Consider the following 13,017-nt stretch of genomic DNA (forward strand, 5'->3'; position numbering starts at 1 on the left):
GAGTGTCTGATGAGAGTTGGGTAATTAGGCTTCGAAAGGAATGCCAACGAGGATGCTGATGTTTGTGATGAAAAGAACAAGGACATGACGGAGAACATAGCAGGAATTTGAGGAGAGTAATGGTCAAAGCCATACGAAAAGATCTTTTTAAGGAGTAGAATCAACGGAAAAATCGCAAAGAGAACGTGGATCAAGCGGATGGGTTAGGAATAGAAAGATATGAAACGATGAGAAATCGTTGGATCTATGGATCGTAACGTAGTTTACACAGAGATACCAGCGATACCATCGATACCTTCGATACTATTGCAGCACTAAAGACTTTACTGATATCGATTAAACGGGATTTCATGCCCACGATAATCGATTAAAGCCCAACTTTGATCTAAAGAACGACAAATGATTCATCGCAGTTTAACAATCGATGACAGTCTCTTTATGATCGATGAAATTGCCAAATTGAGCTCTCAATAGCTTTGTGTGAAGCGATTAACATTTTGTAGCTTCAGAGGGGATACAATGCCCACGATGATCGATTAAAGCGTTACCAAAGGATTCACAATGATCGATTAACGTCCAATTTTGGGCTTAAGAAACTACTCAATGCACACGTGTTGAGACCTCATTCTCTCTGAGATATGTACGGGCAAGTTTTTCATTGCCATGTCTCGTTCTGACAGTCGTTTTAATGCATAGACTGTGTTTTTCAGCTGCCTGTAAACATGTTCGACTTTTAATTCACTTGACAGCTGGGCTGCTCTCAGTCATCCCATCACCATCCCATCCCATCCTCTACCACAATCCACTCACGAATCACTGACTGACTGACCCGTTTCAGGCTTTCGGCCTTCACATTGGCTGCAGCTTTTGGGGTCAGGGGTTCTGTAGTTCTGTGGCGCTTGTGGACTCGAAAGGTCATGTCCAAGGCCATCGGTTGTTTTGACTGTGGTCCTGTGTTCACTCTCCTGTCCGATAAGAGTTGGATTTGTAAATAAAATGTTCGCTAATTAGGTTTTGCAAGGAATTCAAATGAATGCGAATGCGATTGCCAATGGTGATGTAAGGGACGATGAAGGAATGAGGAAACTACCTGAGGGACCTGAATGGAAAACGAAAAACGTAGAATAAGAAGAAGAAGCTAAGGTATGGGATATATAGAATTGAGCTCAGCTCAAAATAACTCGCAGAACATCGAATTTTAGAACGCTTAAAGGTACGACCATCACTCTCTTGAAGCCTCTCTCAAATGGCATCCTACTTTCTGAGGTTTTTTCTACTAGAGACTGCATTCGAAATGAATGGAGTTGAGTGATTGCGACTTTATCAGTCAGGCTCCGGTTTTCACTTCCTTTTTGTTTGCTTTTTCAGCCAGGTGCTCTCGTGTTCATGATTTTTTCATCACCCTTTCTCGTGGCCTGTTAAGCGCACAATTGAGTGCTGTTAAGCGCCCAGTAGCCTCTGTTATGCTTAACATCCGCTGCGTCAGCTGTTTGCACGAAAAAGAGAAGTGTTGCTGCATTGCCCAATTACTTCCAAGAAAAATTTGAGGTTGCATTAAGCAACAAAATTATTTATAAAGCATACAAAAACTAAATGGTTCTGGTAATGGTATCAGGTTGATGTTGATGCATCAATAAGTCTTATATTTTTTGTTCTGTTTGCAATTAAGATTCCTTTTGTTGTAAGATATGGCCTGGGCCTATCCATAGATTGATAATCACGTATTTTTTCACGGATTTTATAGTAGTTAGTATTAAGGAGAAGCTTCAGGAACATACGAGTAGAATCTTAAACCTATAAATGAGTAGATTGGGGATCCAAGCAATGTTTGTGCCTTAGCCTTAAGCCTGTACATGGAAGCACATCATCAGCTCTAGTAAATTTCAGTAAAGTTCATATGTACAATGCACATAACGTACATGAGTACGTTAATCCAGAAACAGAACAGGTGAGGTTTGTTGTACTAATTAAGAACTGTCGCTCATTTTAAATGATTGACTACTCGGTACTAAAAAAAAAGTTTGCTGCTAGTGCAGACGTTGATAAATTATTGCCCCATGCAACAATAATATTACGAAATATTTCCATGGTTTGTGATTCACACTTTGGTCCAATAAAGAAAGGGGTTCTTGTTTAATGGGAAAAAAACACCTGCACAGGTCTGTTAATCCCCCAATCTGTAAATCTTACAATTCAATTCGTGCCTCTTCGGTTGAATGTTGTGGGTGCCGAGCGTTTCAGTGGAATTCTCTCAATAATATTTGCTATACGGAATGAGTCCTCAACGTTTCGGATGTGCCAATGGCACTAAGGGAAAGAGAAAGGGAGGAGAGGAGATCCAAGAAAAGTCTATGGACTGGATGAAACATAGTACAATATCAATGGACTATGAAAGCCTTACGACTCGCCTCGAATCAATGAAAAATATGATTTCTATAGACACCTCTACGTTGCAAAGAGCTGGACAAATTATTTGTATTATTTGTGCTATAATTGTATTATAAAAATTATTTAAAAAACAAAATTATTAAGTAAGGTTTAACCTGTTCTAAACTGTACTATTTTCATACCCACATAGCTCTTAATTGTGATCTCTGGTTTTTTCCAAGTGAAATACCTTTTGCTGTACAAATTTCCCGTAAGTGAAAGGCGACATCTTCCTGAAGTTTCGAACAGTTATGCCACACACTCCGCACATATTTAAAGCGAAAATTTCTCAATTAATGTAAATGTAAATGAATCTCCGCCCACACGCAGTGAAATCGGAAACCCGGCCTTGAGCCCTTCGGAGAACAAGATTTTCATGCCCAAGGAGCGGGACAGGCCAAGAAAGCTTAAGGACTTGGCCCTAACCATTTAACTGGGATTTATGGGGTTAAGTGTGCGCTGGGGGGTGGTTATGGGTTGGGGGCATAGTTGGGGGTTATGTCAACGCGTTGGACTTTAATTAATTACCGGGAAAATTGTTAATATTTGCTCTACACGGGCAAGCCCCTCACACACACACACACACACACACTCCAGACCCGGCTCTCCTTTCGCTGTCCAGCTCCATTTTCCTTCTCTCATAAAAAACAAAAAATATGAAGGGAGAGAGGGAGAGAGAGAACGTGCAGAGTGCATGGTCCGTGTTGAGTGCTTTGTCGTGTGGTCGTAATTTAATTTTATACTAAAAAAAACGACAGTGAAAGCAGGAAGCAAGAGAGGAGAGGGCGAAGGAGGACTCTCGAAAGTATGCAATGCCAAATTATGTTATGGGAGGCCCCACCAAGCCACTGTGCAACTGTGTGTGTGGCAACGGATGCGAGTGAATGGCGAAATGCAAAATAGCCAAAGAGCCGCCGCCTGCAAAAGCCATACCACTGTGTTGCATGGCACCAATATTTTAGGGGGCCTAAAGAAGAAGAGAGTGGAAGATTCTGATACCCCGTTTGGGATGTGGCCGGATTATGGCAATGGCAGTGCGCTCCGATCTAAAGCCGCTAAAAGAGGGCTTCCTCTATATTGAAACCTGCTACTGCAACACTCAACAGAAGCATCTGTGATCTATACACTTTTCCCAATTGCAAAGTTCGGGAAAGCCATCTCCTGTGAGGCAGTAATGGAGCTGTGGGCCAAAACGATGGCTACACAGGAGCGTATCACCCTTAGGGCCACATAGGAGGCTCCTGCCACAGAGCGGCACCTACTACTGTGTCCACCCTCTCTCAAAGAAGACTGAGCCGGCAATGTTCGAAGCCCACCAAATGGAGGCAGCCCAAGGGGAACGTGGGAAAGGCCTGCTTCCTGCTTCCACAAATCAAAGGCTTCGCTCTGAAATCTTTAAGCGAACCTCCATGGGAAATGTCGCCACTGACATGGCCAGCGATTCGGAGAAGGACTACATATAAAAGTGATAGAAATCCAGAAGACAATATCCAGTCTTCGTCTGTAATCTGTATCTGGCTCTGGCCAGATGTGGCTCAACAGCATAGAGATTCCCTTTAATGAATCAAAAATTTAATGGTAGTATTTAGTAGCATTGTTGCTTTAATTTGTACGAGTAATAAAGTGTTGTAATAGAGCCCTGAAGAGACTTAAGATACACCCGATCTGCCAAGGATTCGGTTGCCTTTGGCACCGAAAAATGGTAGATCTAACTGAAAGAACAGGAAGACTTCTTGGACACTTGAGCGTCCAAGGGGGAGTTCCCATTAGGGGCCTTAATTGAAATATAAAATCTATTTTTTAATGTGTAATTTTCCCTTTTTTGTTGTTGCAGATGATGGAGCATGCCTGGCACAACTACAAACTGTACGCGTGGGGCAAGAACGAGCTGCGTCCGCTGTCACAGCGGCCGCATTCGGGCAGCATATTCGGCTCGTACGATCTGGGAGCGACAATCGTCGATGGCCTGGATACGCTGTACATTATGGGGCTGGAGAACGAGTACCGGGAGGGGCGTGACTGGATCGAGCGCAAGTTCTCGCTGGACAACATCAGTGCTGAGCTGAGCGTGTTCGAGACGAACATCCGGTTCGTGGGCGGCATGCTGACCCTGTACGCCTTCACCGGGGATCCGCTGTACAAGGAGAAGGCACAGCATGTGGCCGACAAGCTGCTGCCCGCCTTCCAGACGCCCACGGGCATACCCTATGCCCTGGTCAACACAAAGTCGGGCATGGCCAAGAACTATGGCTGGGCATCGGGCGGCAGCTCGATCCTATCGGAGTTCGGGACCCTCCATCTGGAGTTTGCCTATCTGAGCGACATCACCGGCAATCCGTTGTACCGCGAACGGGTCCAGACCATCCGGCAGGTGCTCAAGGAAATCGAGAAGCCAAAGGGGCTGTATCCCAACTTCCTCAATCCGAAGACAGGCAAATGGGGACAACGTAAGTCGAGTGGAGTGTGGAGTGAAGTCTCTGCAGTGGTCTGATCTGTGATCCTTTCTTTGTTGCAGTTCACATGTCGCTGGGCGCCTTGGGGGACAGCTACTACGAGTACTTGCTGAAGGCCTGGCTCCAGTCGGGACAGACGGACGAGGAGGCGCGCGAGATGTACGACGAGGCAATGGTGGCCATCATGGACAAGATGGTGCGCACCAGTCCCAATGGCCTGACGTATGTGTCCGATCTCAAGTTTGATCGTTTGGAGCACAAGATGGATCATTTGGCCTGCTTCTCGGGTGAGTTTCATTCGCCTTTCTCGTAGATCTCCGCATTTCAAACTCTCTTTTGTCCACCAACAGGCGGGCTGTTTGCCCTGGGGGCTGCCACGCGCCAGAACGAGTACAGGGACAAGTACATGGAGGTGGGCAAGGGCATCACAAACACTTGCCACGAGAGCTACATTCGAGCGCCCACACAACTGGGACCCGAGGCATTCCGGTATGGCCATCAATCCTGTTTAAGCATCCCGACAGCTTTCTGACAGTTCTCTTTCTCTTCCTCTCCTTCAGCTTTAGCGATGCTGTGGAGGCCCGGGCACTTCGGTCCCAGGAGAAGTACTATATACTGCGTCCGGAGACCTTTGAGAGCTACTTTGTGCTGTGGCGGCTCACGCACGACCAGAAGTATCGCGACTGGGGCTGGGAGGCGGTGCTGGCCCTGGAGAAGCACTGCCGCACGCCCCATGGCTATTGCGGCCTGCGTAATGTCTACCAGCCGGAGCCCCAGAAGGATGATGTGCAGCAGAGCTTCTTCCTGGCCGAAACACTAAAGGTTTGACCTGAGCAAATACACACCCAAACGATGAGGCTCTAACAATTGATTATCTCTTCTCTTGTGCGATGCACGAATGTAGTATCTGTACTTGCTGTTCTCGGATGACTCGGTACTGCCGCTGGACGAATGGGTGTTCAACACGGAGGCGCATCCGCTGCCCATCAAGGGGGCCAACCAGTACTACCGGCAGGCGCCCGTCACGCTGCCCGTCTCGAATGCCTCATAAGAGGCCCGACACTACTGGCAGCTGCTTCTCTTGTCTATAGCAATGCACTTTACTTAGCTCTTTATATATACTATATATGTACGTAGTATATAGGTATATAAATCACTTCTTTTGTTTTGTTTTTTGTTTAAGTTTTAAGCTAGTTTACAACGTAATGACAACCACAATTACATAGGGCAAAACAAAAGAAAGGAAACGAAAATGAAGATGAAAATGTTATCTCTAGCAGGCACACGGGCAAACCACACACAAAAAACAAACGAGAAACTTTCAATGTAACATATTTATCAAGCTAACTTATTGTATCCGCGTCTTGTGCGGAGGGATATACATGTATCGTAGTTAATTGTAGCTGTCTTCAGACACAATTTGACAGTGGGCCTCAAACCCCAAGACCCCAAAACTTTCCATCTCCAGACGAAGCTGATGAATGATGAATGATAAACGATGATGTAGACGTAAACAAAAACTACACTTGATATTACAAATTGATATCTAAGACGATATATGTATGATATACATATATGAGATATATATATATGTAAATGTTAAACTCAGGTGTTCTAATTATTCTAATTTTCCTTGCGTACTCAAGGCTCTTTCTCTCCAAGCAACCAACTAACTAGAACTAGAACTAGACAGACTAGTGAAAGTAATCTAACGTATCTAACTCTCAATCATTCTACACGCAATTTTCGATCTATGACTATATCTTTTCGAATGCTAATGTAACATACGAGTGCAGGCATTTCTTGGATGAAAACTCTTGCTCTAATTTCCAAACTTTGTTTTGTAAATATTTCACTTTCACTCGCAAAATGAAGGGCGTCTCTGGATGAAAATAAATATGGAGCATAAGAAAAACGAATTGATATTTATATATGTAAAAATAGAAATCTAAATCTAAATATATTTTAACATATATTTAATACCTAGTGTTTATTTTTTAGCCTAAATATATACGGAATATGTTTAGAAATATGATATAGAAACTAGCTTACTTTATGAGGGCAACAATTTAACGCAAAATACCTTAAATCCAGAACATCAAACGAATAGAATCGTAAATTAAATATAATATATATATGTATACATCTCTATGTTTGTATTTAATTAAATCAAATAACACGTAGGCAATTGTTAAAGTAAACTAATTATACAAAGGCACGAGCGGTAAGAGTGGTAACATAATTTTCAAACAAAATGTAAAGGTTTTTATAATCTTAATCATCAGTAATAATTGTAATCGTAATCATAGGTCTAAGCAGCCCACACACACAAACGCATGGTAGGTGTTTTTGATTAGGATTTTTTTGTTCGTGCAGGTGATTTAAACAGACAACATTTAATTTCATTAAAAAATAATAGATCGCAACAATCGCAGAATAATAAAATATAAAATTAATAACAAAAAAAACAATTTTAGGGAAAGATTAGATTAATCCAAAAGCATAAATTGAAAAGAAAATGAAGAAAATATCAACTGAAAAAACCACTAATTTTAATCGAAAGGTGAAATAATAAACTAAACGTAAAAACTAAATGTAAATTTTCAAAGTTGAAAAACGAGCTTTAAAAGAATAAATTTAAAAGAATCGATTAACAGAAAAAACACCAAACGTAATGATTTAAACTAAAGAGGAATAAATCATCACAGTTTATGAAAATGGAGACACCAAATTGAATGAAAATATAACAAAATATAAATAAAAAACAAAGTTACAAATAAATGACAAAACTAAAAAGTTAATTTCCAAAATATATTCTTTAAATGTTGTTATTACCCTTTTGATATTTGACAGCTAATTAGTAACTAAAAATAGTTAAAGATAAATAATATCGAGAAAAAGCAAAAGAACCATACAGAAACACACAAATGTAAAAACCTTTAGAAAATAACTAGTAAAAAAATATTTAACATAAAAAAAAGAGAAATTAAGAATCCAAGAAAAGTGTAAATGACAACATTAAAAGATAGTAAAGGATGCAAAACACAAGTAAAATAAATAAAACTATTTAAATTAAATATTATATATTGGTAGACTTTACACCATTTTTTTTTTTTGTTTAGATCAAATTCGAATTGAGGCGATTTAACACATGTGTATTATGATATATACACATATAGATTTAATGATGCATGATTTATGTATGTGCATATGTATCCAAATGATATGATGATACGCTGATGGCATACATGAAGATGCAAATGGCAATATGTAAATGCATGACCATGAACGGAGTGCATATATTCGCAGCTAATCGACTGCTGGAGGTTACAATTGTATTTGGATTAAAGCATAAGTTTAATAAAGATCTAATGATTAACTTAATCCTGATACTCAGTAACTTAATACTGTTTTTGCCATAGGTTTGCTACCCATTGCATTGGCTCTCAATGGAGTATGGTATGGACATAGATTAGATAAATATCGAGTGATAAAATTAAGTAAATTTAATATCACACCATAATTGTTAGGGCTATCGTTTTGGTATTTTGTACCGATAGTAAGAGCACAGTTTAAGAGAGATGCCTAGATGAAAATATCGTTAAAAGAGAACTCTCTGATGTACTTATTTGCCCTTAAGGAATCTTTGTCTTCTCTGGTTCAGAATCTCTGAAAGTGCAATCATTTCTGGTTATGCAAACAAATGTTCGTTCTTTATCTCCACATTCAATGATAATTTATCAATTGCTTGTCTAACTTTAACTAACCCACAATCAATGGATCCGTTTGGAACACACGTACATGCTTATAAGGGGCAATCAAAGTTATTCGCGTGCTCAATTAATGAGCCGCCAACCCATATACGTACATAGATGATGTACAGTGTACGTATATAGTCAGTGCGTGCTTAAACTATATGTATGCTCAAGTGTGCGTATACTTAATGAACAAACTCCGCACAAAAGGCAAGCCACAAAGGAATATGAGGTTAACAACATTCGCCTGGCATTCGAGAACCCGGAAAGAGAGTCCGGCAGACAGTCATTCACCCTGCCCCCCTATCCATTCCACGCCACTTTACACCACTCCACTCAATTCCAACCAAACCTCTCTCCAACTGCCGTTCAAAGTCCAACTGTAAGCATCAACAGAGCTCTTTGAGTGGCAATGGGGTCCCGGAATGGAGAATGCCAAAACGGGAATGCAAACGGGAACAAAGCATGAACATAAAACGGAGCAAACGGACTGCATTAACACCACCCCGCCACCACCCACTATTCACGCCCACGCTACCCAAAGATTTGCAACAAAAATCGCTCGCACTAAGGCAAACAGATGGAGAGCGGACAGCACACCGGTCTCTCAATTGCCTCACTCTTTCGCTCGCTCTCTGGCTATCTTTGTGTTTTTCTTTGGTGTTGGGCTGTTGTTGCTCCTTTGTTGGCTAGACCAAGGCAAGGTGCAGTTCATGTAAGGTGATGCCATGTTGCGAAGGTTTCCAATTAGTATTCAGTGCGTGGGCACACAGGAACCGGAGACAAGAGGTGGCAGAATGAATGGAGTATGGTAATCCCAACCTTATCAACCACACACCTTGGACGAGCCCACCAAACCAGACCCGACTCCAAGCACAGCTGCCTGCCTGGTTCTCTCTGTATGCTTTTGTTGTCTGGCTGCTTCGCTACCCTAGCGTTTCAGAGAGACAGAGAGAGAGAGAGTTTTGTTTGGTAGATTTTCCGGAAACCGCAGTTGTGCGCTCATGCGTTCAGGGTATCTGCAGGTCGACTCCCGAAGCCGGGTGGTGCGCTGCGTTTCGTTTTTGTTTTGGTCGTTGATGCGAATGGCGGCGTCGCTTCGAGCAAACCGCACAGTTCGTTTCGAGTGTTCGAGGAGAGCGCCAGCAAAAACTCCAATAGAAGCAGCCACAGTGCACCCGGCTCCAACTGCATCTGAAGGAAACCCAACCCCTGATCTTCGACGGACAGTGTTTATTTTTTTTGCTAGTGCAAGTGCCAGCAGAATGCCCTTCCCCATCCATCCGCCCAAGCAGATGCCGTGCCCCCACTGGCAGCATTTCCCCATCAGCCCGGTGGACACCAAGGCCAATCCGTTCGATTCCATGGGAGGAGCCGCTGCCGCCGCCAATGGCTCCGCTGCGGTGAACAAACCACCGGAGCCAGTTTCCTATCGGTACTGTCTGCAGTGCAAGGCGAGCGGCAAGGAGGGGGGCAACAGCTCCGACCGGGACTAGCTGGAGGGCAATGCACCGGACCGGGTCGGCGCGGCGCGGCGCGGCTCACCTTCGAGCCACCCACAATCCACCATCCAACATCCACTGCTAACCACAATCCACCTTCAACGGCATCATAATCATCATCCACTTCAGACGCTCCCAATGTGACACTGGAGGAACGGAGGCAGCGCCCTCCGCTGCTGCTGGTTCTGCTCCTGCTTCTGAACTCGAAAGTTCTGCTCTGCTGAAGACGACGCTGGCAGCGGTGTAGCGTCACTAGAAGTGCACTTGGGGAAACTTAATTAACAGAACAAATGGGAAAACTGAGTTTTTTTGTTCAAGCTTAAGCAGATTGTTTTTTTGTTTCTATTTTTACTCGATTTGTGTGCCAATTTCCGCTTTAATTTAAGCATTTTGTATTTAGAGCTAAAGACTACAATTTATACGATTTTACACATATGTATGGATCTTAATAAGCACGAATAAAACGCACGACGCATTTAAAGCAAGAGGAGATTGGGGGTCGAGACTTTTGATACTCTTGCTTATCCATTGTTCCAAACATTTGCTAAAACATTTGATCCAATAATAGTGCTCTCCGAAAGGGTATCAAAACCAGTTCCACACGTAGCCACTGTGTGCTTGTGTGTGTGTTCTAGCTGTGCGGCACAGTTTTTGTTGTTTCTTCTTTTTTTAATTTTGGGCCTCAACTCTGACTTTGTTGTTTGTTTTCTTCTTCAGTTTCGCTCTCAGCCGATCGTTTCGTTTCTGTTTTTATCAATTTCTCAAGGTCAAACTGTACAAACAAAGGTGCGATAAGCAGGGGCGGACAGACCAGTGCGGCTTGAATTTTTTTTGGTCCGTTCTGGCACGTTCGTGCCGCTTCTTTGCCAGCGATGAGAGAGAGCCGATACGATCAACAAACGGCTGGAACGCGGTGGAGAGTAAAAAGAAAGCGAAAGCAAAGAAGAGCGCATAGGAACGTCTGGGTGGATAGGGTGGAGAGGAGAAAGGAGACTCCGGTTCCTTTTTTTAGCGCATGCATTATTTTGATTCCTTTTTATGGAGAATGTTCCTTGAGCCCCTACCTGTTCCATCTTAAAAAAGTGTGCCCTAAATATGTACGTACATAGATGAAAATTGCGTTAACATACGATCGACTGTACGACATGTGTGTACCAGTCTGTACTATATATAAAGGCTTATCGCGTAATGAGAGAGACTGAGAGTCAACGAAAAAATCACACAATTTACACTCAAGCATTTCGTGTTCCTGCTTGTCCCCTCCCTTCAGCCGGGTTTGGTTTTCAATAACTAAAATCAGCTGCATATTAAATGTGACACATTTCAATATTCAATTGATGGGTTAATATGTTGGGTATTTCTTACTTATTAATAATTCTACTCTTGCTTTTCAGACGTTCTTTATATATGAAGACATCGTTATCTGGGGGTGTGGGAAACGTGCCCCCAAAAACACACACACACCATCACTGACACATAAAGATATGAATGCAGAGGCAGACACTGTGTATGTGCAAACAAACATGTACACGCAAACATTCGAATAGTAATATTGATATAAGATATTTACATATATTATTTCCTTCATATCCCTGTTCATGCGCCCAAAAGCTGGTAGAACTAATAGCAAAGAGTGGCTTTAGGGAACCAGTGCTACTCATTTCAAAGATTAATTGATCATATTTATTAGTTTGTGTACTAAACGAGAGTAAATAAATAGTAAATAGTTCTGCAGCATAATAAATGATCTTAAATCAGCTAGAATTCTATTTAGAAACGCAGAAATCAGTGAAAAACGCCTGTTGGGCGAAGACATTATTGTTACACTGTATGTCTGCTGGTATCTCTGCGGTAATAAAGTGCTCGATCTTTCTCTCTTCTCTCTTTTGCTCGTTACTCTCCCACTCTCCATTTCCATCATCCTGTTCGAGTGGCAAACAAGCTGTTTGGCCGTTCATTGTGCTTTAGAAAAGCTTTTTTCGTTGGGCAGCTTGCAAAAAAAAAAAGCATGGCTCTCTTTTGCGCTGGCTGGCTGCCGTTCTTGCTCTCTTTCTCTCTATGGAAGCTCTTTTGCTGCTGCGGCCGTTCGTTCGTTCGCGTCATGTGCTCTAGGCACCACCGCTCCGTTTCGTTTTCGTTTGCGTTTGGGTTTCGGCTCCTCCGTCGCATCTTCATCTTCGTGCTAGAAAGAGGAGCCGCCAGCGCCACGGCACGCATCCACTCAAAAGACAGTGAGTGCGCCTAGCCGAGGCAGCAGCGAGGACATGGACATGGAAGCAGCCACAGTCGCATAGTCAAGCGCAGCAGCCACAGTCGCCAGCAATTGCAAGGGCTCCGCCTTCGAGAGGTCCGCCGCCCGAGAGTCCGAGTTGAGTTATTTTTTCATGTGTGTGTGTGTGTGTGAGTGTGAGTGTGTTCTACTCTGTTCTTTTCTGTTCTACACTGTTGTGCACTGCTGCTCTATTCTGTACTACTATGTTGTGCTCTGTGCTATTCTGTTCTATTCCCACGCACCAAAACGTGTCCTGATTTGTCCTGCTCCGGTTCTTGCGTGTTTTGTGTGTCTGTGTGTGTGTAGCGGTGCAGCCAGTGCCATAGCGTGGGAGCAGTGCGGGGAAAGCAATGTTTGCAAGCAGCAGCAGCAGCACAGATGCAGTGGCAGCGACACCAGTATGTAACGGTAAAGACTTAGAGTGCGACGTGTGCCAATTGTTCTGTCCCCCTCCCTCCCTCTCTCCCCGTTCTCGTACTTGTTTCACGATTATAATATGCCGTTTGTTTTTTTTTTGCTGCCTTTGCATTCGTCGTCTTCTTCTTTTGGCAGCTACGTAATTGCGCTGCTGCTGTCGCTGCTTGTGCTGCTGTTGCTTTTTTTTCCAG

At 43.0% G+C, this 13,017-nt stretch overlaps 2 protein-coding genes across 5 annotated transcripts in view; both read left to right on the plus strand.

The window, feature by feature from the left end:
- LOC108156941 (mannosyl-oligosaccharide alpha-1,2-mannosidase IA) overlaps positions 1–8,264 on the plus strand; it is a 68,859-nt gene extending 60,595 nt beyond the window's left edge. For 3 of the 4 annotated variants that reach the window (XM_017288715.2, XM_017288724.2, XM_017288741.2), the window contains exons 3-7: positions 4,262–4,874; positions 4,943–5,167; positions 5,231–5,369; positions 5,441–5,702; positions 5,785–8,261. In XM_017288715.2, the coding sequence (XP_017144204.1) occupies positions 4,262–4,874; positions 4,943–5,167; positions 5,231–5,369; positions 5,441–5,702; positions 5,785–5,931 (1,386 nt within the window). In that variant the 3' untranslated portion in view covers positions 5,932–8,261. Of the gene's footprint in view, positions 1–4,261; positions 4,875–4,942; positions 5,168–5,230; positions 5,370–5,440; positions 5,703–5,784 lie in introns of all 4 variants that reach the window. The other variant, XM_017288708.2, reaches the window with a different exon arrangement.
- A 1,476-nt stretch (positions 8,265–9,740) lies between these two features.
- On the plus strand, positions 9,741–10,622 carry LOC108165117. Its single transcript, XM_017301175.2, has one exon. It carries the CDS (start codon positions 9,901–9,903, stop codon positions 10,129–10,131), a length of 231 nt encoding a protein of 76 aa, XP_017156664.1. The 5' UTR covers positions 9,741–9,900; the 3' UTR covers positions 10,132–10,622.
- The last annotated feature ends 2,395 nt before the right edge of the window (positions 10,623–13,017 follow it).

This window comes from Drosophila miranda, chromosome XL (genome assembly GCF_003369915.1).
Source record: "Drosophila miranda strain MSH22 chromosome XL, D.miranda_PacBio2.1, whole genome shotgun sequence".
In the NCBI taxonomy this organism is placed as follows: Eukaryota; Metazoa; Arthropoda; class Insecta; order Diptera; family Drosophilidae; genus Drosophila; species Drosophila miranda.

What these genes read in the sequence shown, in the direction of transcription:
- LOC108165117 (XM_017301175.2), top strand. Translation starts at nt 9,901, where the DNA reads ATGCCCTTCCCCATCCATCCGCCCAAGCAGATGCCGTGCCCCCACTGG.